The following is a 26,496-nucleotide window of genomic DNA, read 5'->3' as shown; positions in this document are numbered from 1 at the left end:
GTAGTAAATGCGCCTAGTTTGGGGGCGTTTAAGAGATCCGTAGATAGGTTCATGGACGAAAAGAAATTGGTTTAGGTTGGAGGGTCACAGTTTTTTTTTTAACTGGTCGGTGCAACATCGTGGGCCGAAGGGCCTGTTCTGCGCTGTAATGTTCTATGTTCTATGTTCTATGTTCTATGAATTCAAACCTTCCCTCTCCCTATTCCTCTCTAAACTATCCCGTGGTACAGGCAAGAGTCCAGAGATAACCACTCTGTCAGTCCTGGCCTTTAGTTTCCACCCCAACTCCATAAATCCCTGCCTAATATCCCCTTCCCCTATCCTCCCTATGTCGTGTGTCCCCACATGTACAATAACTTGTGGTTTATCTCCCTCCCCCCTAAGAGTCCTGAATACCCTGTCAGACACATCCCGGACCCCAGCCCCTGGTAGGCAACACACCAACCCTGAGTCCCTACCTTTAGTTCCGACCCTCCTATCTGTCCCCTTAATTGTGGAGTCCCCAATCACAAGGCCCAGTCTTTTACAGCCCCTAACCACCTGAGCTTTCTCACTCGGCTCACCCCCAGAGATCTGCTCTCTATGCTCAGTTGATTCCTCCTCAACTGTAGCCTCCAGCACCGAATGGTGGTGGAAAGGAATGGGAAGAGCTATAGCCCGACACTGTCACCGATGCGTGACGTGCGCGCAACACAACCCTGATAGACCCATAAAAATTAAAATGGGACACCAGCCGAGACCAAAGGGACCCTGGGGACATCTGCAAATAGATTTCACAGGGCCAATACCACAATCCCACGGCAAAACCTATTGTCTGGTTATTATAGACCAGTTCACCAGGTGGGTAGAAGCGTTCCCTACTACAAATTGTACTGCTACCACGGTGGCGAGGATATTGGCAGAAGAGGGAATCCCAAGATGGGGAGGACCCCTACAAATCGATTCGGACCAAGGGACGCACTTCACTGGAAAGGTGGTAAAAACAGTATGTCAATTAATGGGGATAAAACAAAAATTTCACATCCCTTACCACCCACAGAGTTCTGGAATGGTGGAACGCATGAATAGAACATTAAAAAATGCATTAGCTAAAGCCATACAAACATCGGGGAAAATGTGGACAGAGATATTGCCCACTATACTAATGAGATTAAGGGCTACCACAAACCGGACAACCGGATTAACCCGTTATGAGCTAATGACAGGACAGGCGATGCAATTACCCGAAAGCATCATAACAGGTGGGACCGATGTCGGTCCACTAAAAGATAAAATCAGGAGATATGTCCTGGAACTAAGCACCCAACTAAAAGGGATGCGCAAATTGGTAAAGGACAATCAGGAAATAAAAGACGCAGAGAGAGAGAGCTTGAAATGCTCCCTGACGTCCCAACAGCGGGAAGTCGCGTCCTAGTAAAGACATTACCTGACAAACCAGGGTTTGCACCAAAATGGAATGGACCATATGAAGTTATAATTAGTGGAGACACCTGTGCCTGTATAGACATAAGAGGGAAAGAGGTCTGGAAGCATTGGACACAGCTAAAACTATACAAGGGGACAAATAAGGAATTAAATTGATGAACTAACGAAAATGCTTTCCTCAACACAGGCAAAGACTGCAAGCAAGAACGACTGGCGTGCGCAGGTTGATAGATAATATAACTTGTAAAGATTATATGAATTATAGTGTTAGGTTTGATATTTGATCGTTGCGAATATGTCTGTAATCGTGTATGTAACTGTACTACTTTGCGTTGTCGTGACTGTAAATTTAACTGGATTGGAGGATAACTTGTTTTACAAAGCTCACATACATTTACACGGGAATCGAACTGTATGTTACCCGTTAGCACAATCGGTTGAAGCCCTAATTGTAGCCACCCCTGGGTGGACCCCTCATGACTTATATACTGTAGATACATCAGATACACCTTGTAAGGGACAAATTGGCAAATATAAAAGAGGTATACAGGGGAGATGTGTGGGACTTGTAAACCCCACAGATCCTGTGTGCAGGGGGTTCCAACAGGGGGGAGGAAAAGCTTGTTCAGATACTGCAAGCTATCTGCTTTGTTTTACGGGGCAGGGATGGGGATGTGCCTATGCCTTGGTCCCTAAGAAAGATTCCTGCGTACAGACGCAGTGCGTCCGTCAACATTGTCGGGTTAATAAGGGACAGCTTACTTGCACTTGTGATGAACAGAAATGTCTGAATATAACCGCGGGAAGACAGCTTATTTGTGGACAATGCAATGGAACTCACGTAAGCTCAGACAAATGGACATACCCATTTGATACTTACCAGGTGGTGGGATCAAACGGGGAGTCAAGTAAACCGAACAATTGGCAATATGAACAAACTCATAATCAAGACACTAAATGTTACCGGGCTAAGAAGGGATATGTGTTCCTCTTCAATGGTACTTACATGACTGAAACACCAAACTTCCCAAACCATTTTGCAGTAGGAACAATCGGACCACCGACTGTTCCATGCCCTCAGAAGGGGCATATTCAGAGGAGAATAGTAACTCGGGCTATCAGCAAAGAATCCTTGGAGCCTTATCTCTGGGGGGGGGGGGGGGGGGACGGTAACCAAGAAATGGCTGAACTGAGATTATATGCACAACAGACACGATACGCAGTGGACTATCAGTTAGCACAACAAGGGGGAGTGTGTACAATTATAGGCAATAAATGCATAACCCATGTCACAGACGAGTCCTATAACATTACACAGGTCATCAATAGCATCAGAGAACAACTTGATAGCTTCAGACAGGGACCCAAGAAAGGAAGCAACTGGCTGGAACGACTGGTGGGGGGGTCCTGGGAATCTTACTTATTACATGGATTGGTCATGCTCATTTCAATTGTAATTGTCTGTTGTCTCATTGTTGGATGCCTAAAGGTCTGTTGCAAGGTGATGGTGACTAGAATTGTGCCAGGAGCCAGTGTATACGTCGAAGAAGAAACCCCGATGAAGATCCCTGAAGACATCAGAAGAAACGAAGAAGGAAAGAAGAAGAACAAAGAATTATACATATAAAAATTCTATTATTGGTCTAAGGATTAGTGAAACTCATAATCCGACCAAAAGCGGGGACTGAAGGAGGAGAAATATACAGATGGATACACATAAGATGGTGGCCTGGCACACAAACAGTCACCTGGGAAAGAGACATTAAACGGACACTGACTCTTAGCCCAGACAATTACTTAGGATTAAAGACACTCAGACAACTACTTGTAAATTAAAATATGCAGGAATTAGATACTGCAGGAAGCCAGTGGAAATAGGGACAAAAGGGTCTGGTAAAGAGATTAGCTACAAGTGGGATCGAGAATACAAAATGCAGGAAAACCAATTACTGTAAACTACTGTATGAATAGACCGAAACTAAAGTCATTGATAGTCACTGACGTAGGAAATGTATCCATTCATAGAACAATGCGATGTTAACATGCTTATGTCTGTATCTGTCTGTATTTGTCTATAACGATGTGTTTAACGATCGATCACCTACTTGATTACAACGATGTGATAATGTCTAGATGTCCGGTCCATCTATTGTGTAAAGGGTATAAAGATGGACCGCTCCTATTGTCTCATTGAGAGAAGGTTTCGCTGCTTGTTAGTGCCTTTTCTCCACAAAGCTTCGTTTAATAAAACTGTATTGTTGAAACCTTCAAGTCTGACTCACAAGTGGCATTTTTCCCACAACAGGAGGAATTGGATAGGCTGCATGTACTTTAAATTGATAAAGTAGTAGGAGTGGATGAGATGTTTGCGACGATAGTGAAGGAAGTAAGAGTGGAGATTGTGGAGACATTAGCCTTAATTTTCCAATCTTCCTTAGACTCACAGGTGATGCAGTGGACAGGAAGGCTGCTAATGTTAAACCTTTGATCCAAAAGGGTGTAAAGATGAATCCAGAAAATAGAGACCAGGGCAGTTAACTTTGGTGGAGGGGAAGTTTTTATAAATGATAATTTGGGACAAAATTAGCAGCCACTTGGCCAAATGTGGGTTAATTAAATCATAGAAATCATAGAATCCCTACAGTGCAGAAGGAGGCCATTTGGCCTATCAAGTCTGCACTGACCACAATCAGGAAGAATATCGGAAGACAATATAAAACAAAGGCTTACAACTCTAAAAGGAAGTGCAGGAGCAGAGGGATCTGGGGGAATATGTGCATGAATCATTGCAGATTGCCGGACGGGTTGCGGATGTGATTAATAAAGCACATGCACTGACCACAATCCCACCCAGGCCCTATCCCCACAACCCCACAACAGAAAGTCAGCAGGGATTTGTTAAGGGGAAATTGTGTTTAACCAACTTGCTTTGAGTTTTTTTGATAAGGGCAACGCTGTTTATGTGGTGTACCTGAACTTCCAAAAGGCATTTGATACAGTACCACTCAACAAGCTCGTGAGTGAAGTTACAGTTCATGGAATAAAAGAGACAGTAGCAACACGGATACAAAATTGGCTGAGTTACAGGAAGCAGAGAGTAGTGGTTAATGGATGTTTCTTGGGCTGGAGGAAGATTTATAGTGGAGTTTCCCCAGGGGTCCCTGATACATATTATTAACCTAAGCTTTGCTGTTCAGGAAGAATATCGGAAGACAATATAAAACAAAGGCTTACAACTCTAAAAGGAAGTGCAGGAGCAGAGGGATCTGGGGGAATATGTGCATGAATCATTGCAGATTGCCGGATGGGTTGCGGATGCGATTAATAAAGCACATGGCATCAAAGACTTTATCAAATGGATTGTAGAGAATAAAAGCAAGGCAGATTATGTTAAAGCTGTATCACACTCTACTTCGACCTCAACTGGAATATTGGGCCCGATTTTACCATTGCGTTGCGCCCATTTTCGGGCGCGAAAACTTGGTAAAGTCGGACGTGAGGCAAGTAGCACGATCCGTGCCCAGCTCCATGATGATTCCCCCTTTACCAAGGCCCGAAATGGATGTGATCGGGACCGTGCCCAAAACAGGCGCGACAGCCATTTAAGTGCATTTGCATGCATTTAACTTGACTTAATGGGCTACACGCCCAACTTTACCAGCACTTCCCCCTTTACCACCGCGTTCGCCAATCCAGAATGGGCATGAAACAGACATGCTCCATAACAGTCCGAGTCGGGCACCCCATCAATGAGGGTTAGTGAGCAGGTAAGTGCCTAGCGTCCGACGGCTCTCTGCTTGAGATCGGTGGGGGAGGAGTGGGGGGGGGGGGGGGGGGGGGGGGCGGCGGTGTTCCACTGCCACTCTACCTGTGATCAGTGAGGGGGAAGGGGGGTCCGTTGCCACTCTGCCTGAGATCAGTGGAGGGGAAGGGGAGGGGAAGGGGAGGGTCTGCTGCCACTCTGCCTGAGATCAGTGGGGGTGAAGTGGGGGAGGGGCCTGCGATTGGTCTGGGGAGCGGAGGGGGTGGGGGATAAGGGGGTCAGTAATGTTGTGGGGAGTGGAGCAATGTATGTGGGGGCCAGTGGGAGGCATTATCCGGCCCAGGAGGGGTGTGGCAGGGGAGCAGCATTCTATCATTTTTTTTCTGCACATGCGCATGCAGTTAGAGGTGCCAATCGGAGCTGCAGGGTTTCGGGCGCGTTAAGCCCCGCCCAGAGGCTTGCACAGCACGATTCGGAATTGCTGACATTTTTGCAGGCAGGGTGCGTATGGGGGCGCCTGAGAACGGGTCTAAAAGTCGGATCTGAAACACTCCCAGTTCCAAGTCCGCCCAGCACTTAGGATCAAAATGGTAAAATAGGGCCCATTGTGTCTAGTTTTGATCACCACACTTTCGGGAGGATGTGAAGAGGGAAGAGGTGGTGGAGGTGGATACAATGACTACATTTAAAAGACATTTGGACAGATACATGGATAGGGAAGTTTTAAAAGGATGTGGGCCAAACGCAGACAAATGAGACTAGTTCAGTTTAGAAAACCTGGCTGGCATGGGCGTGTTGGGCCGAAGGGCCTGTTTCCATGCTGCATATCTCTATGACTCTATGATGTCAGAGAGGGTGATTCGTGGGAATGGTTCCAGGGCTGAGAAGTTTCAGTTATGTCGATAAATTGGAGAAACTGGTAGCGTTCTCCTCAGAGAAGTTTGAGAGGAGACTTGATAAATGTATTCAAAATCATGAGGGGTCTGGACAGAGTGGATAGACGCTGTTCCTCTGGGCGACAGGATCAAGAATCAGGTGGACATTGATTTAAGATCATTGGCAAAAGAAGCGATGGAGACATGAAGAAAAGCTTTTTCACGCAGCAGGTGATTAGGATCTGGATTGCACTGCCAGACACCAGTGGAGGCAGAATCAACGGAGACTTTCCAAAGCAAATTGGAACATAAGAGATATTCCAGTGGGTTTCCTGGCAGCATGGGGTGGATTCAATGGGAAATCCCATTGACATTGGCAGGAACAGACAAACTCCCACTGCCAAGAATCTCGCCACGGGGTGGAGGGAGGGATGGGGGAAATCGTGCCCATTATCTGAAAGAATAGTGTGTGCAGGCCTACAGGGAAAAGTCAGGGGAGTGTCACTCGGTAAATTGTCCTCAGAGGGTCAGCACACACAATGGGCAGAAGGGTCTCCCGTTGTGCTGTAACTATTCTATGATCCTATTTGACACCCAGCGTTACAAGGAGATATTAGATAATAAAAAGCTTGTTGAAAGAGGTAGGTTTTAAGAATGTCTTAAAGGAGGAAAGAGGAAGAGAGGCAGGGATGTGTAGGGAGGACATTCAAGAACTCAAGACCCAGGCAGCTGAAAGCACAGCCAACAATGATGGCGAAATTAGAACTGGGGATGGCCAAGAGGCTGGAATTAAAGGAGCACAGCTATCTCGGAGGGTTGTGAAGCTGGAGGAGATTCCTGAGATACGGAGGGACAAGGCCAAGGAGAGATTTGAAAACCAGGAAGTGGGCTTTTGCTTGACTGAGAGCCAATATAGACAAACTAGGAGAGGAGTGCAGAAATTGATCACAGGTCTGCCTGAAATCACCATGCCAGGGGTGGTCTTTGAGTCTGCCAGGGCTAGAAGGGGCAGTCCAGCCGTGACACTCCCACCTCGGTGGAGAGTGATGAAAGCAACACCTTGCCCCCAGCCCGAGCCCACCCAACCCCCAACATCCTTGAAGAACCCTTCCTCAGCAGTCTGGAAGCAGCAAAGGGGCAAATGGCCATTGGATCTACCTCCTCGAGCCCCCTCGGGGGGCTGTTCAATGTCAGGGGGGGTTGGTCAATGGCGGGAGGCTGGTCAATGGCGGGGGGCTGGTCAATGGCTGGAGGTTAATCAATGGTGGGAGGTTGGTCAATGGCGGAGGGCTGGTCAATGGCAGGGGGGTTGGTCAATGGTGGGCCGGGTGAATGGCGGGGGTTTGGCCAATGGTGGGGTGCTGGTCAATGGCTGGAGGTTGGTCAATGATGGGGGGTTGGTCAATGGCAGGAGGCTGGTCAATGGTGGGCAGGGTGAATGGCGGGGGACGGATGAATGAAGGGTGGTTGGTCAATGACGGGGGGCTGGTCAATGGCGAGAGGTTGGTCAATGGCGGGGAGGGGTTGGTCAATGGCGGAGGGCTGGTCAATGGCGGGGAGGGGTTGGTCAATGGCGGGAGGCTGGTCAATGGCGAGAGGTTGGTCAATGGCAGGAGGCTGGTCAATGGCGAGAGGTTGGTCAATGGCGAGAGGTTGGTCAATGGCGGGAGGCTGGTCAATGGCGAGAGGTTGGTCAATGGCGGGAGGCTGGTCAATGGCGGGAGGCTGGTCAATGGCAGGGGGCTGGCCAATGGCGGAGGGCTGGCCAATGGCGGGAGGCTGGTCAATGGCAGGGGGCTGGTCAATGGCAGGGGGCTGGTCAATGGCAGGGGGCTGGTCAATGGCGGGAGGCTGGTCAATGGCAGGGGGCTGGTCAATGGCAGGGGGCTGGTCAATGGCAGGGGGCTGGTGAATGGTGGGGGGTTGGTGAATGGCAGGAGGGGGTGGTGAATGGTGGGCCAGGTGAATGGCAAGAGGCTGGTGAATTGGCGGTCAACTCCGCTAATTACATTCAGCTTAGCCGGTTTGCATAATTATCGGACTGCCGCTCTCTCTGGGAGGAACCGATGTGGCTAGCGGGGCGGGGCGGGGCAGGTGAATTCCGAGAGCCCTCACGGCCGGCAGGAATCCCGATTTTCGGCTGATGCCCAATTCACCGGAGGCATCGGGAATACCGCTGGCTGCCTGAAGGGGACAGAGAATCACCCCCAGTGATTGTTGAAAGTGTATTTGAATGGAGTGGTGGTGGGTGCATTAGCACCCGGCCTGATCATCTCACATGGAGTCCAGAGATAACTTGGCACCAGGAATCACTGATTTTGAGTGGGTAACCTGGCTAATTATCTTTCCTGACCCATGGCACCAGGATTAATTGAAGCACTAATAGCTTACTCAATGAAGTAGTGAAAATACTGAACCAAGCCATAACAATTTGTGGAATAAATCACAATCCTGAAATTACGGTACTAATTACACGTCCAAAACCTCAAGTAACACGCTCATAGAAAAATGTTAAGGTTCTACCTGACCTGCAGTGACCTACCAATAGTGATGGTAACGTCAGGAGCTGTTTCTGATGCTGTAGTTGGTTTTACTGTCCTTTCTGCCACTGCTGTCCTGGCTGTTACTGGCTCCGTTCCTAAGTTGGCGTTAATATAAGATGGAGAACGTTTACAATTAGCTAGCTTTTGCAGAAATTAGAAAAGTATTTTTTGTGGTGTTACATGAGCAACAGGGCTAGCTTACATTTACGCCGTTACAAATACTGTATTGCACATCAGGAAGAGGATGCTTTTTACAGTGCACCAGTGTTTTCTGGGTTACATTGTGGTGATAGATTGTAGGGTTTAGCTTTACTGATTGTAATGTCGATGGTTGTCTATCCTGATGATCAGATAAGCATTGGGGCTGTGAGTGCCAAGCTGAGCACAGCCTAGGCTATCATAAGAAGCATGAAATGTCTCACACGCTCTGTAAGGCTACTGACCTGTAGTCCCGTTAGTACTGTAAGTGACTGTCGCTTCAGCTGCTGCTCTCTGAGTGCTGTCTGAGAGCACTGTTGCTGGAAATTCTGTTTCAACTGTCGAGGCACTTGCTGTTGAAGGCCTTACTGCTATCCATGCTGTAGCTAAGGGTCCCAGTCCTACGTTTTAATTAATATATAAATGGGCAATATTTAGGATATTTACACAATTCCATGAAATCTTCAACAATATTTCACTTCCCAGGCTGTATTTGCCTTAATTAGCAACCAACCTGAGGTGGCTGTACTGGCTGGAGGGCTGGAAGATGTTTGATTGCCGCCTGAAAGTGACGTCGGTGTGGCAGTCAGGCTTGTTGACTCTACCGGTGCGGTTAAGGTTGTCATTGCTGATGACAAGTGGCTTCCTAGAATTTCCATTGTGTGATAAAGTACAAAATATTTACAGTGAGCTCACGCCATTGCTTTCAGGAAGGCCTTTGCTCTATAAAATGGAACTCCACCCTGGATGACCTTCCGGTTCGGTGAGGCTGGGGAGTGCATGACACTGGGAAGGTTCTGATGGATTATCATTCAGTTTCCATGCTTGTGGCTCACTTGAGGAAGGGAAAGTCTAGGATAGAAGGATAGGCAGAGAATGCACAGTGGGAAAGGTCCTGGGGATGTTTTTAAAACATCTACGTATAATTCTTTTAACTGTGAATTACATCAAGTCTGCAGCACGGAAATAGTCCATAAAGTCTAAAGGTCCATGTCAGTGTTTATGCTCCACACCCCTCTTCACCTAACCATGTCATCAGACCAATCTTTCTTATTTGCTTACCTAGTTGCAACTTAAATGCCATCTGTTTCAATTAATCTGTGTATTAGTGAGTTCCACATTCTTAGAGTAAATATGTTTCTCCTGAATTCCCTACTGGATTTATTAGTCAACATCTTATTTTTATGGCCTGGTCTCCCTACAAGAGGAAACATTTTCTCTATCTTTATTTTATCTTAAAGACCTCTATCAGGTCACCTTTTATGTTCAGGAGAAAATAACCCCAACCTATTCAGTTTTTGCTGCTAGTTATAACCTCTCAACTCTGTTATCATCCCTGGGTTTTTTTCTGCACCTTCTTCAATGCCTCTATATCTTTATCTCCATTTTTTGGGTGGCACGATGGTACATTGGTTAGCACTGCTGCCTCACAGCTGTCCCCATGTTCATCCTATCAAAACGCATCACCTCAGGCTTAACGATACTAAAACTAATTTGAAAATTAAACACCCACTCTGCAAATTTATTCATGTTTTTCTGTGCTTTGTCAAATGTTTGCTTTGCATTAACTGTATCCCTCAATTTGCTGTCATCGGCAAATTTAGAAACTGCACTTCCGATTTCCAAACTGAAATTATCATTGAATCCCTACAGTGCAGAAGGAGGCCATTCGGAGACCTGCACCGATAACAATCCCACCCAGGCCCCATCCCCGTAACACCACGTATTTACTCTGCGAGTCCCCCTGACACGAAGGGGCAATTTAGCACGGCCAATCAACCTAACCTGCACACCTTTGGACTGTGGGAGGAAACCGGAGGAACCGAAGGAAACCCACGCAGACACAGGGAGAATGTGCAAACTCCACACAGACAGTAACCCAAGGCCGGAATTGAACCCGGGTCCCTGGCGCTGTGAGGCAGCAGTGCTAACCACTGTCACACCGTGCTGCCCTGTTAATACAAATTGTGAACAACTGTTCCAGCATCAATCCCTGTAGAAGACCACTTAGCACCTTGAGTTGCAGCTCCTAACACCCACTGTTTTTTTTTGCCCCATTTACTATCCATTCAGCTACCTGTCCCCTGACACTTTAGGAACTTTCAAGCGGTTATTGGATAGGCACATGGAGCACACCAGAATGATAGGGAGTGGGATAGCTTGATCTTGGTTTCGGACAAAGCTCGGCACAACATCGAGGGCCGAAGGGCCTGTACTGTGCTGTACTGTTCCACATGCTCTGATCTTAGTCATGAGCCTTCCAAGTAATATCTTATCAAAGATATGGAGATGCTGGCGTTGGTCTGGGGTAAGCATAGTCAGAACTCTCACAACACTAGGTTAAAGTCCAACAGGTTTGTTTGGAATCACGAGCTTTCGGGGCGCTGCTCCTTCATCAGGTGATGGAATGAAAGCTCGTGATTACCAAAGAGCTTTTGAAAATCCAAATACACAATGGGTGGAATTTTCCCATCCCGCCTGCTACGAGGATCGTAGAGAGCCGGACAGGACCGTGCCAAGGTCTGTTGACCTCGGACGGGGTTTTCGAGTCATGGGGCGAGCATGGCCAGAAAATCCCGCCCAATGTCTATTAATTTCCTGTTACTTCTCCAAATAATTAAATAAAGTGTCCATGCTAGCTACTTTTTATTATATTTTTGGTTCTTGACATTTTTCTGCTCCATAAAGATTCCATTAACCTTCCTGTCAACACCATTAAGCCGATGGTTTACAGTTCTATTGTTTATTGGTCTACCAATTCCTGAACTTGTTCCATCTCCCTTTTTGAATACAGCACTAGCATTAGCTATCAACCAACCCACTGACATTATTGACTTTTCTAATGAATTGTTATATATATGTTAAATTGCCTCTGGTGGCTCTTCACTAACTTCTTTTACTATGTGTGCGTGCAATCTGTTTGGAGAAGTGGTTTTATCTTCCCTAAGTACCCTTTTCAATCTTATCTGTGTCTAGACCATTTTTGGTCTCTTCTTCTAACCTTGTGTCCACCTTGTTACTCTCTCTGGTGGATACTGAGGCAAAGTAACCCTTCAATATTTCTGCCATTTCACTGCTTATCATAGGCATGCTTCTGCGGTTCAACCCAATGTTGCCCAGAGGAGATTCACCAGGATGTTGCCTGGGATGGAGTATTTGAGCTGTGGAGAGAGGCTGGATAGGCTCAGGTTGTTTTTATTAGAGCAGAGAAGGCCGAGGGAGGATCTGATTGTGGTGTTGACGATTATGAAGGGTATAAACAGGGTGGATAGGCAGCAGCTGTTCCCCTTTATTGGAGGGTCAATAACGAGGGGGCATAATTTTAAGGTGAGGGGCATGAGGTTTAGACAAGATTCACCCAGAAAGTGCTGGGAGTCTGGAATGCGCTGCTTGGGAGGGAGGTAGAGGCGGGAAACCTCACAACCTTTCATAGAATCATAGAATCCCATAGTGCGGAAGGAGGCCATACGGCCCAATCGAGTCTGCACCGACCACAACCCCACCCAGGCCCTATCCCGATAACCCCATGTATTTACCCTAGTTAGTCCCCTTGACACTAAGGGGCAATTTAGCATGGCCAATCCACCTAACCTGCGCATCTTTGGACTGTGGGAGGAAACCGGAACACCCGGCGGAAACCCACGCAGACACGGGGAAAATGTGCAGACTCCAAGCTGGGAATTGAACCTGGGTTCCTGGCGCTGTGAGGCAGCAGAGCTAACCATGGTGCCTGCCCAAAAGTACGTGGATGAGCACTTGAAATGTCATAAAATTAAAGGCAATGGGTCAAATGCTGGAAAGTGGGGTTGAGGTAGATTTAGTCGGTGCAGGCTTGATGGGCTGAAGGGCCTCTTCTGAACTGCATGACTCTGTGTGTGTGTGTGTGTGTGTGTGTTTGTGTGTGCGTGTGTGTGTGAGCATGTGTGTATGTGCATGTGTGTGCGTGTGTGTGCGTGTGCACATGTGTGTGTGTGTGTGCGCGCGCGCGCATGTGTGTGCGTGTGCATGTACACATGGGTGTGTGTGTGTGTGCGTGTGCGCATGTGTGTGTGTGTGTGTGTATGCGTGTGTCTGTGTGTACATGTGTGTGCGTGTATGTGTGTGTGCGCATGTGTGTATGTGTGTGCGCATGTGCACATGTGTGTGTGTGCATGTGCGTGTATGTGTGTGTGCGCATGTGTGTGTGCGTGCGTGTATGTGTGTGCGCATGTGCGTGTGTGCGTGCGTGTATGTGTGTGTGTGTGTATGTGTGTCTGCGCATGTGTGTGTGTGTGAGCATGTGTGTGTGCGCATGTGTGTGTGCGTGTATGTGTGTGTGCGCATGTGTGTGTGCGTGTGTGCATTTGTGTGTGCGTGTATGTGTGTGTGCGCATGTGTGTGTGCGTGTGTGTGTGTGCGCATGTGTGTATGTGTGGGCGCATGTGTGTGTGCCTGTGCGCATGTGTGTATGTGTGCCTGTGCGCATGTGTGCACATGTGTGTGTGTATGTGTGTGTGTGTGTGTGTGGGAAGGCACAACACACTGTGCACGTGTGGCTATGTAAACAATGCATTGTGCACTGAAATACAGAGGCTGCATACAACACAGAGAATGTAGCGAGAACTCTGGTCATATCCCTACCCTTATATTCTGTTATTTATCTGTCACCCTTATATTCTGTTATTTATCTGTCTGTAGAGTACTTTGTTATTTATTTTTATATTCTTTTATCATTTAATTTTGTTGTGTTACTTTGCCTGTTTTAGATTTCTTCTCCAACCTTGTCAAAGTCCATTTTGTCATTCTTTCCTTCATTGCCTTCTCCCTTACTTTCTATTTTGCTTTTAAGTCTCCGTTCATCTGTGGTTTGTCATTATTGCCTTTTTAAAAGAGGAATATATTTTCCTGAATGCTGCAGATCACCAATTTTGCTTATCTCTCTACCTGTCAACATGTTCTTCCAATCTATCTTCCCTGGTTCTATCTCCACCATCTTAAAATTCACCTTTTTTCAATCTATTACTTTGATCCTTGTCTTACTTATAGCTTTTCAATCTTGATTTTAAACTTTATCATGTTATGATTGCTATTGCCTGGAGGTTCCCCTACGCTTACTTCTCTTATTTGTTCTGGTTCGTAGATCCAACACTGCTTCCTCTCTTTTTGGGCTTCTACTGTGTTTGGTGGGAGCTCTGAAGGAGTCCTGAGCACACGGAAAAATTCCATTCCATCTCCCCCATTGCTTATATCCTCTTGTCAGTTTATTTGGGAATAGTTGAAATCTTTCAAGACTATTATCCTATGTTTTTATTACCATTTTCATAGATTTTGTATCTATTTCTTTTTCCACCTCCCTTCCACTTTGAGGTGGTCTGTAGAGCATTAATGCGACCCGTCCCATCTTATCCTTTGTCTCACTCCCTGGGTGGGATTTATCGTGCAAGCCACAGCGTGTTTTGCAGTGGGAGGTGGCCCGCCATTGATTGGCGACCTGATCTTCTTGTCCCGCTGATGTCAACAGGGTTTTCTGTTGAATGCACTCCTTGCCGTTGTGAAACGGCGGTGAGCCTTCGCGGGACCAGCTGGAAAGTTCCAGCCTTTATGATTTCTGTTCACGCCGGCGGGGTTTTCTGGTCCTGCTGCAGTGGACAGACATTTGGCTGGGTGCCCGATTCTCTGTCCTTGTTCGCAGCAACAACGGGGCGTGAACGGCCGGCAAGATCGCACCCATTAAATATGTCCCTTTTTCTGTTGCCTTCATAGTGTCCTAATTTCATAGAAATATAATGGAATACCTGCAGTACAGAAGGAGGCCATTTGGCCCATCGAGCCTGCACTGACCACAATCCCTCCAAGGCCTTACTCCCATAACCTTCATTTACCCTGCTCATCCCCCTGACATTAGGGTCAGTTTAGCATGGCCAATCAATCTAATCTGCACATTTTTGGAGATTACCCGGAGGAAACCCACGCAGACACGGTAAGAATGTGCAAACTCCACACAGGCAATGACCCAAGGTCGGAATTGAAGCTGGGTCCCTGGTCCTGTGAGGCAGCAGTGCTAACCACTGGTGCTAACCACTGTGCCATCGTGCCGTCCCAATTATCATTGCTTCCACCATTACCGCTCCCCCTCCAACCAAGACCCTGTTTCCTCATTTTCTTTCCCCCGATTTCTAAATTTATTATGTCCTGCAATACTTGTCAATCCTTTACTTTATAAGCCATGTCTCAGTTATCCCCATTACACCGGACTCTTATAGCTACAAATCATTGCCTTCAGTTCCCCATTTAGTTTCAGGTACTGTGCACAACCTATTTCATTTATTTTTATTCATTGCTCCCTTCCTTTTATTTTTAAGCCACTTTGTACTTATATTTGATAATTGTGTTTGTTCCCTGACTATTTATCGTTCCTTAGTTTGCTCTGGTCTTTACTCTTGTCTCCCCTATTTCTTTTACCTTCAAAATTATATCATTTTCACCAGAACCCTCCCCACATTCCATGAAATTAAAGACTTATCCACAGCCCTATTGATACTTTCTGCTTGGAAACAGGTCCCATTCTGATGTAGGTAAAGCCTATTCCAGCAATTTAGCTCCTCCTACCCCAAAATTGGTGTATGTCACATGAAATGGACCCCTCTTTCCCACACTAGTACCGCAGGGCAGCACAGTGGTTAGCACTGCTGCCTCACATCACAGCGCTGGGGACCCAGGTTCAATTCCTGGCTTGGGTCACTGTCTGTGTGGAGTTTGTACGTTCTCCCCGTGTTATTGTGGGTTTCCTCCGAGTGCTCCAGTTTCCCCCCACAGTCCAAAGATGTGCGAGATTAGGTGGATTGGCCATCCTAAATTGACCCTTAGTGTCTGAAGGACTAGCTAGGGTAACTGCATGTGATGTGCTGGTTAGGTGCATTGGCCATGCTAAAATTCTCCCTCAGTGTACCTGAACAGGCGCCGGAGTGTGGCGATTAGGGGATTTTCACAGTAACTTCATTTGCAGTGTTAATGTAAACCTACTTGTGACTAATAAATAAACTTTAACTTTAGTTTGTCAGCCATGTATTCAACTTCCTGATCTATCTATCCCTATGCCAATTGGCACACAGTTTGGGTAGCAATCCTCAGATTACCACCCATGAAGTCCTGATTCAAACTTCTGTTTCATGCGGGGGGAGGAATCAGGCAAAGGTCTGTTGACCTCGGGTGGGATTTTCCGGTCTTGGGGCGAACGTGGCTGGAAAATCCCACCCCCTGTCCCTTTCATGCATTCCCTCGAAATTGTTGTTGGGCAGCAATTTGGTAATAGAAATTCCTGAGGAGGGTGCGGGTTCACAAAACAGGGGCTAGCCTGTACACAACAGAGTTCTAGCATCTTCCCTTCTTCCTTTTAACTTGCTCATTTTTAAACTGGTAACTGAACATGTTGCCCTGTAAAATACTCCCCTGGATTGATATTGTTCATCACTCATCGATCAGGGCCCAGATTTTTGCCACAGTGGAGAGGCTCTGTGTCATGGCGAAAATCTCGGAAATGGATGAAATTTCTAAGTCCCACCCTGAACCCAGCATTTCCCATCTCACGGAGACGGGACCGGAATCGGAGTTTGTGTCCGTGTGACTTGTGGAGGCAGCTGCCCTTTATAATCACCAGCTGCCTCCACTGAAGTGGGATTTTGGAAGGCCAGATGTGAGAACCCTGCAGTGTGCAGCCTAGCCCAGGTAAGAGCTGGTGCGAACTTGGTGGATTAATTTGGATTTCCAGGGGTACCACTTTGGATAAAGTCCCGGGAGAGGTAAGGCACCCTTTGGGATTGTTAAAGGTGGACACAATTATGCACTCTTCATGCACCAACTTAAACTATCAAAGAGCTGTCCATCTGTCAAGGAACTGTCCAGACGTTAAAGAACTGTTAAAGAGCTATTCAGCTGTCAAATAACTTTCCCGCTGTCAAGAAACTTTTAAAGAGCTGCTCAGCTGTCAAAGTTGTCCGGGAAGTGTCAAAGCAGTCAAGGAGGTGTCAAACTATCAAGGAACAGTCCAAGGATGCTAGGTCAGTTGGCATAGAGGGGGTTAACGTAAAGGATGGTGGGTAGCATTTAACAATCCTTCTGTCAGTCTCTGTCCATAGTTTATCTCCATTGTGGAACAGACCCTTGTCACCATGGTTGAATCCCTCTAAAATGCATCAAGGCAGAGTTCACATTTTATAGCCAATCAACATGTGTCAATAATCCACCGCAACACAAATGTTACGAGAAATAGTTAACATTTAAAATTAACTGATATTCAACACATTAAGGAAATATATTTCACTGAATATTCCACAAATAGTGTTACGTTTTTCTCAGTATTTCCTGAAAATTACTGGCGTTAAATAGTAACGCACCTGAGGTGATTGTAATGTCCATAGTTGATGATGTAAAGTGGTCTGAAAATGATCCTGCCGTAGCTGTTGATGTCGTTGGGTCTACTGATGTTGGCTCTACAGATGTTGCTAAAGATGTCAATGCTGTGAACAGATGACTTCCTAGATTTTCATTCAGATAAAACTTGGAATATTTCAAACAAACTCAGGCCACCATCATTAGTAATGTAGCCTTCCTTTAGCAATGCTCCCTTAGTTTCTTTTAGCAAAACAAAAATAGAATATTAACTTTCCCTCAAATGCCTCACCCACATATCTGGGACAATACACTCTTCGCTAATCCACCATGTTCTGAGGGCGTGAGGGAGCTTCACAGATAATATATGGAACCTGTCACTGTGTCCTACAGAAAATGGTGGATGGAAATTGGGGCAAGAACATCCATTTGGAAAGACTTCGGCCCACAACGTCTGGAGCCCTTCAAAAGAAATAGACACGTTTTATAGAATCACAGAATGGTTACAGCGCAGAGGGAGGCTGTTTGGCCCATCATAGCTGTGTCAGCTCTCTACAACAGCAACTCAACTAGTTCCACACCCCACCCTTGCCTTTCCTCCATAGCCCAGCATTTTGTTTTCTTCCAGTTAATATTCAATTTCTTTTGGAAAGCCATTTTTTAAAAATTTGCTCATGGGATTTGGGGGTCACTGGCTAGACCAGCAATTATGTCCCATCACTAATTGCCCTTGAAAGGTGTCAGTGAGCTGCCTTTTTGATCCGCTGCAGTCCACGTGGTGTAGAAACACCCATTTCTGCCTTTATCACACTCTCAAGCAGTGCCTGTCGGATCCTAACTACTCGCTGTGTCAAAATGTCACCTTTGGTTTTTTTGTCCATCACTAAATCGATGTCCTGTGGTTCTTGACTCATGTGCCAATAGGAACAGTTTCTCCCTATCTACTCAGTCTAGACCTCTCATGATTTCAAATTCTTTTTATTATTTATTTTTGAAAATGGGAAGTTAATTATTCTCATTTATATCTACAGGAAGCAGGCAACAGCCTTGTACAACCATTCGCAGCTAACATATCCCACCCTGCGAATATCGCTCCTTCAAATGGAACTCAATTTTTCAGCTAAAAAGCTACTTAGGATTGAGGCACTTTTTAAACTGGGCCAGCATTTATTGCCCATCCCTAAGGGCATTTAAGAGTCAACCACATTCTAGTGGCTCTGGAGTCACATGTAGGCCAGACTAGGTAAGGACGGCAGATTTCCTTCCCCAGAGGATATGAGTGAACCAGATGGGTTTTTCCAACAATTGACAATGGTTTCATGGTCATCAGCAGACTCTTAATGCCAGATTTTTTAAAAATTAAATTCAAATTCCACCATCTGCTGTGGTGGGATTCGAAACCAGGTCCCCAGAACATGAGCTGAGTTTCTGGGTTGATAGTCTAGCAATAATACCACTCAGCCATTGCCTCCCCTATGTTAGAATTTGCATTATGTTGTGCAGTAAAGCACGAGACGGGCTTTAAACACATTAATGTTTAGGTTTTAGAGAGGTCTTTACTTCTACAAAGATCTATCCTTGGCTCCCTCCTATTGCTCCTCCCACAGCCCAAAGATGTGCAGGTTGGGCTGATTGGCCATGCTCAATTGCCCCTTAGTGTCAGGGGGATTAGCAGGGTAAATACAGGGATAGGGCCTGGATGGGATTGTGGACGATGCAGACTCAATTGGCCAAATGGCCTCTTTCTGCACTGTAGGGATTCTATGAAGCTCTATCATACATACTGTCCCCTAAAAGTAAAGTTTATTTATTAGTCACAAGTAGGCTTACATTAACACTGCAATGAAGTTACTGTGAAAATCCCCTCGTCACCACAACTCTGGCGCCTGTTCAGGTACACTAAGGGAGAATTTAGCATAGCCAATGCACCTTACCAGCGTGCCTTTCAGGCTGTGGGAGGAAACCGGAGCACCCAGAGGAAACCAACGCAGACAAGGAGTGAACATGCAGACGCCATACAGACAGTGACCTAAGCCGGGTCCCTGACGCTGTGAGGCAGTAGTGCTAACCACTGTGCCATCATGACACCTAGCTCTACCTCACAACCACCTTTCTGACCCCTCCATTGCTTCCAAGTTATCTAGACGGCTTCCAGTACTGGATAGGCTAAAATTTCCCCGAATTAAATGTTGGGAAGGCTGAAGCTATCACCATTGGTCGCCCTGACAAACTCCGTTTCACTGGCCACCGCCTCCATCCCACTCCCTGGCAACTGTCTGAGGTTTGATGTTGTATTTGATCCCAAGCTGATCTCTTAACTACACATTTGCGCTATCACTAAAGAACAAAGGACAAAGAAAATTACAGCACAGGCACAGGCCCTTCGGCCCTCCATGCCTGCACCGACCATGCTGCCCGACTGAACTAAAACCTCCCACCCTTCCGGAAAGAACTTGAAGAATAAGCCACTATTAGGTGCTTATTTGCACCTCCATGACATTGTTCGACTCCACGCCTGCCTCAGCTCCTCTGCTGCTGATAATCTTGCCTTTGTTACCTCTAGGCTATTGTAAGGAACTCTGGGATGATCTGCTACTGTAAACATGAGGTTGTCCAAAACTCTCCTGCTCGTGTTCTAACTTACACCAACTCTCATTCACCCTTCACCCTGTTGACTTACATTGGTTCCTGGTTAAACAGCGCCTCGACTTTTAACATTCTCATCCTTGCTTTCAAATCCCTTCATAGGGTCACCCATTCTTGCCTCTGTCATCTCCTCCAGCCCAGCAACCCTCTGAGATATTTGCAGTCTTCTATCTAATTCAGGCCTCTTGAGCATCTCCCATGTTAATTGTATCAACATTGGTGACCGTGCTTTCAGATGCCAAGGTCCTACATTCTGGAATTCCCTCTCTAAATCTCTTTGCCTCCAACTTCTGTTTGGTCCTTAAAACCTGCCCTATTGACCAAGCTTTCGGTCAACTACTCTAATATCTCCTAATGTGGCTTAGCGTCAGATTCCAATTTTTAAATGCTCCTGTGAAGCACCGTGAGACATTTTGTTACGTTAAAGGTGCTACATAAATGCAAGTTGTTGTTGCAAAGCAGTATATTCCATGGTCTAAAAAAATCACAAGCCCTCCAAGGCTGGTCCAAGACGGCACAAGTGAGAGGAACAATTTCTAGACAGAGGGCAGATTCTCTGATTTCCTCCATTCCCGCTCCGCTGCCAGCGAGAATGGAGAATTTGGCACTAAGCCATGACCTGTGAGAATCCCTGCCGCGGACATGGTGGGAAGTTTTCGGTGAGAATTTTAGGGGAAGGGGTAGTGGGAATTTTAAAATACATTTGGAGGTTGGGCTGGGAATCAAAGGGTCAGTTTCATTCAGTATCAGTTTTATATATTTAACTGTCAGGTTTCTCATTCGAATAGCTAACTGCATCATTGATTTTGAAAATTTTAAGGACTGTCTTTCTGCTGTGAGTTTACCATTCTACAGAGCATGTCAGTCCCTCAATAACCTATACTGAGAACAACCAGCAAAGGGACTCATGAAGAATAGAGGCGGGAACTGTGTTTCTCAGTGTACTCAGTGCAGAAAACATTTGCAAAGTTAGGATCCAAATAGTTACACAATGCTTCTTAAGTCCAAATGTGCACAGTAATTTGTTGTGGCAATGATTTATACTTAAATACTTCTTCTGTTGCCCTGGGTTACCAAGTTAGGCAGAGATAGTCCATGATTACATCTACTAAAGACATGGCTACGACTTTGGTTTGTTTTTCGTCCAGTTTTCGTACAGAATTTCATACAGTTATCAATTTCAAATTGTAAGTGTAGGTTATACAGATATTGTAAAGTTATTGTAATCAGTAATATGTAATATTTGTCTTACAATTTAATGATGTCCGGCTTGTAAATGTACATGAAATCATAGAATAATCTAGCACAGAAGGAGATATCATACGACCCATCTTGCTTATGCCATCCCTTTGAAGAACCCATCCAATTTGTCCCACTTATTGCCTGCTCCTTCCCCATAGCCCTGCAATATTTTTCCTCCTCAAATACTTATCCAATTCCCTTTTGAACGTTAGTTACTATTGAATTTGCTTCCATGATCATTTCTGGCAATGTCTTCCAGGCCACACCAATTTGCAACCTGTCTGGCCTAAACATGGATGTAATCTTAAGAGAGATGGAAATCGTTGATGTGCTGTGAACAAAGGAACTGTCAATAGAAGGCGATGGCCTAGTGGTATTATCGCTAGACTATTAATCTAGAAACTCAGTTAATGTTCTGGGGACCCGGGTTCGAATCCTGCCATGGTGGAATTTGAATTCAATTTCTTTTTAAAATCTGGAATTAAGAATCTACTTCTGCCCATGAAATCATTGTCGATTGTCGGAAAAACCCATTTGGTTCACTAATGTCCTTTAGGAAAGGAAGTTTGCTGTCCTTACCCGGTCTGGCCTACATGTGACTCCCCCCCCCACAGCAGTGTGGTTGACTCTTGACTGCCTTCCAAGGGCAACTAGGGATGGGCAATAAATGCTGGCCAGCCAGCGATGCCCACGTCCCACGAGTGAATAAAATAAGGTGACAATGTGGACAGCATTGTGAAAATGGCAGCAACATTATGCAGATAAGGTGGTCATTCAGCCCCTCGAGTCCACGCCAACCTTCCGTGGATCAACCCAGTCAATCCCACTCTCGCTCTGACCCCATAAGTCCTGCAAGTTTATTTCCTTCAAGCACCCATCCAATTTCTTTTCAAATCAATGACCATCTCTCATCCACCACCTTCATGGCAGTAAGTTCCGGCTCTTGCAGTTCCTGCTACAGCTCTTGTTCAAAACCTTGCCCAATCTGTGACTCTTCATCTTTGTACCAGGACACTTCCTTCCCTCCCCGTTTTTTCAAATTTCAGCCTAGGAATGTTCCTCCAGCCTGCTTCAAGACTAGTTCATCGGCCTGAAATGTTAATTCTGTTTCTCTCTCCACAGATGCTGCTGAACCTCCTGGGTATTTCCAACAGTTTCTATTTTTATTTCAAGGCTAGGGTTTATATTTTCTAAACCAGTGGCAGATTCATTACATGCATGTGCATGTCAAATTGAACAACCTCTCCCCAAGAAGATTAACAGCCCAACATAAACCAGACTATTGGTGGTGATCTCAGGAAGCTGAATTCTCGGGTGTCATGATCCTGCATCCCACACATTTCTCACTTCCTGGCTCTTTCCCATTTTCCCTCTTCTTTCTCTTTCCTCCGCTCTTCTCAGTCAAGATACGGAATCCATCCTGATCAGTCAATATGAAAACTAAATGGAGAGGGAGCTGTTCTATTCATTTATGGGACCATAAGATATAGGAGCAGAATTAGGCCATTTGGCCCATCAAGTCTGCTCCACCATTCAATCATGGCTGATATTTTTCTCATCCCCTTTTCCCCACTGGGGAAATGGGACACAGGCATCGCTGGCTGGCCAGCATTTATTGCCCATCCCTAGTTGCCCTTAGAGGGCAGTTGAGAGTCAACCACATTGCTGTGGCTCTGGAGTCACATGTAGGCCAGACTGGATAAGGACAGCAGATTTCCTTCCCTAAAGAACATTAGTGATGGGTTTTTCCGACAATGGTTTCATGGTCATCAGTAGATTCGTAATTCCAAATTTTATTAATTGATTTCATATTCCACCATCTGTCATGGCGGGATTCGAACCCAGGTCTCCAGAACATCAGCTGAGTTTCTGGATTAATAATCTAGTGATAATACCACCAGGCCATCGCTGCATTTACATCTGATTTCCTGAAGTGGTCAGATGTCACCATAAATACCAGAAGTCCTTGATGAGAATGCTCTTTACAGATCTGAGGTACATTGGACTGACAACAATCCCACACTCTTGTAGTCAGAAAGACTTACCAAAGTAGGCCATTGCTGCTATGGTTACAAGCTAGAAACCAGAGTACCCAGGAAACATTGACTGAGCTTGCTGACACCACAACTACAGAGGGAGAATTCCCGTCCCGTGCAGCTGTGGCATCATTAACTGGGGAGTGACAGGGAATGGCAAAGGGCACAGGAGGTTTTGGGAAGTGGGCAGCTGCGTACACTTGACCGTGATGTCAGCGGCATGAGAACCACACATGTACTGGTGGACAGAGTGGGAGCTGAGTTCCTGTTCGATGGCAGGAGTTAGTGTTTATTTTCCACAGATGATATATGGCAAACTACCTCTTCTATTTACATTCTGATCGCCAAATATTGAACAATCAGATTCTCACATAGTTATAATCAATGTTTTATGAGGGTGATTCATTACTACTTTGTAAGGGAAACAGAAGTTTGCCATCAATTAAAAAACATGTAAACTGGGTGCAACCAGTAGTTTACCAATCCGATGATATAGTTGGTATGAGAGTCTTGATGTTTGCTGATCTTTTAGACCTTTCTGTTTTTCTGACAGAAGCAGCATACGCTGAAAGTGACCAGACATATATAACTCTCTAACAGGTAGATTCAGAAAGAATGTTCCCGATGGTGGGCGAGTCCAAAACTAGGGGTCACAGTTTGAGGATACCATTTTAGGACTGAGGTGAGGAGAAATTTCTTCACCCAGAGGATGGTGAATGTGTGAAATTCACTACCACAGAAAGTAGTTAAGGCCAAAACATTGCTTGATTTTAAGCTCTTGGGGCTGAAGGGATTAAGGGATATGGGGTGGGGGGGGAGGGGTGGGGGTATCAAGATATTGCATTTGATGATCAGCCATGATCAAAATGAATGGCAGAACAGGCTGGAAGGGCCAAATGGCCTCCTCCTGCTTCTAGTTTCTACGTATGAGTCCCACCAATATCTCCATTAATGAGGCTGTACAGTTGCTTTTAATTCTGACTGTTTTAAATTATTGGTTGTTACGTCAGTGTTGGTGACAATTTTCACTATTCATGATCAAGAAGAAGAAAGGAGATTAAAAACATTGGCACTAAAAAGCAGTCACCGGTCAGCCAGAGATAACCACTTTCCAAATATAGGGAGGGAGGAATTGAACTCTCGTGACCTGATCTTTGTGGAGAAAATATAAAATACTGAGTTATAAGGAGAGGCTGAATAGACTGGGACTTTTTTCCTCTGGAGTGTAGGAGGCTGAGGGGTGATCTTATAGAGGTCTGTAAAATAATGAGGGGCACAGATCAGCTAGAAAGTCAATATCTTTTCCCAAAGGTAGGGGAGTCTAAAATTAGAGGGCATAGGTTTAAGGTGAGAGGGGAGAGATACAAAAGTGTCCAGAGGGGCAATTTTTTCACACAGAGGGTGGTGAGTGTCTGGAACAAGCTGCCAGAGGTGGTAGTAGAGGCAGGTACAATTTTAGCTTTTAAAAAGCATTTAGACATTACATGGGTACGATGGGTATAGAGGGAAATGGGCCAAATGCAGGCAATTGGGATTAGCTTAGAGGTTTTAAAAAAAAAGAAAAGGCATGGACAAGTTGGGCCGAAGGGTCTGTTTCCATGCTGTAAACCTCTATGACTCTAAGTGTTTGGAGGGCTCATTTTCCTAGATAGCCTGGACAGAGTAGCTAGGGATAAACTGTTCCCACCTGTGAGAGGGTCAAGAACAAAATGACACAGATTTAAAGTAATTGGCAAAAGAAGCAATAGTGACATGAGGAAAAACTTTTAGGTGCAGTGAACAGTTAAGGTCTGGAATGCACTGTCTGAGAGTGTGGTGGATGCAGGGTCAATCGATTCCAAAGGTGCATTAGACTGTTATCTGAAAAGGAAGAACGTGCAGGGTTACGGTGAGAAGGTAAGGGAATGGCGCTCAAGAAATTGCTCATTCAGGGAGCTGACACAGACATGAGGGGCTGAATGGTCTCCTTCTAGCACTGTAACAATTCTGTGATTCAATTACTTGATTCTATGTCAAAGACCCCAATTGCTCTGTCAGTGCCTGAGAAGCTTGGTGTTGATGCATTCTGACGAAGATGCTTTTTACAATGATAAAAGTGTGAGTAGAACAGAGGACATCATTTTAAGCTGGAAGGCGACAGATCAAAACAGACAGTGGAAAAACTGTCCTTGGTTGATGTAAACCTAGACAAGAGGGCCAATTTTCACATTCAGTCGTAACAGAAAACTGGCTGCAGCATCAATTGGCTTCCATTCCCCCACCGGGTTTTATAGTTTCTACAGATAAGAAAATCGGGTGGAGCAGGTAGTGGGTGAATATTACTCCCTTGCCAAAATTGGAAATTCACCCAAAGGAGTGTTGTCAGACTAATCGGTAATGGTGGTATACATTATACCTCAATCTTATCCTTGTCATAATACCCCCCACACACTTTCCATTGGAGGGGGCTGGGGGGAAGGGATGGTGGACTAGGATGGAGAGTCTTGGATAGATATTCCTTGTGCAGATAAGAAGTAATAATGACAACCATATTCAGGACGCAACTATAGCTTGTTCAGCAGAAGCTGGGAATCAAATCTGGTCTGAATGTCTCAGTTGAGCGTTCTCCAATTTATGGTACCTAATCGAAGGCCTTTTTGAAATCTAGATACTTTGGCTGGAATTGTACCTGCCCGCCCGCCCGCCACGAGAATCGGAGCAGGCGAGGGGCGGAGCATGGGAAAGTTCATTGACCCCGGGCAGATTTTACAGTTTCAGGATGAGCGTGGCCCTAAAATGACGCCCATTCTATCTAATGAATTACCCTCATCTACTCTCACCACGACCTTTTGAAAGAATCCAATTAGTTTGGTCAAGCCAACTTTTCCTTTTGAAATCCATATTAACATTTTGTTGCTTTCTAGGTGTTTTTAAAATCAATGGTACATGCTCAGTAATGTTATTTTACACAGGGCAATCCAGGTTAATGATGGCAATGCTAAAACATAACCTTCAATCACTAATTAGGTCCCTGGGAGAAGTTTCATTATTTAACCATAGAAAAGTTACGGTGCAGAAAGAGACCATTCAGCCCGCCATGTCTGCACTGGCCAAAAAAGAAAAATAAGCCACTCATTTTAATCCTGTTTTCAAGCACCTGGTCTATAGCCTTTGCAGGCTACAGCACTCCTGATGTAAATCCAAGTATTTTAAAAAATGACTTGATCCTTTCAGCCTCAATCACCAACTTAGGCAGTGAATTCCAGAATTCTGGGTGAAAAACGCTTTCTTCATGTTCCCTCTAAACCTTCTACCAATCACCCTAAATCAATGTCCCCCCGGCTGATAACTGACCCCTCAGCTAGGGGGAAACAAATCTTTCCTGTCTACCCTGTCCAGGCCTCTCATAATTTTGTACACCT

General features: G+C 45.6%; 1 protein-coding gene across 1 annotated transcript in view; it reads right to left on the bottom strand.

The window, feature by feature from the left end:
- Window positions 1-26,496, bottom strand: part of LOC144507590 (uncharacterized) — a 127,830-nt gene that overhangs the window by 34,910 nt on the left and 66,424 nt on the right. Inside the window, exons 3-6 of the mRNA XM_078234744.1 lie at window positions 17,177-17,299; window positions 9,319-9,450; window positions 9,050-9,205; window positions 8,606-8,701 (exon numbers count right to left, since the gene is read on the bottom strand). Coding sequence (XP_078090870.1) covers window positions 8,606-8,701; window positions 9,050-9,205; window positions 9,319-9,450; window positions 17,177-17,299 — 507 coding nt within the window. The remainder of the gene's footprint in view (window positions 1-8,605; window positions 8,702-9,049; window positions 9,206-9,318; window positions 9,451-17,176; window positions 17,300-26,496) is intronic.

This window comes from Mustelus asterias, chromosome 19, assembly GCF_964213995.1.
Source record: "Mustelus asterias chromosome 19, sMusAst1.hap1.1, whole genome shotgun sequence".
Taxonomy (NCBI): Eukaryota; Metazoa; Chordata; class Chondrichthyes; order Carcharhiniformes; family Triakidae; genus Mustelus; species Mustelus asterias.
Note: the sequence above shows the minus strand (reverse complement) of the source record. Positions and strands in the feature narration are given on the sequence as shown.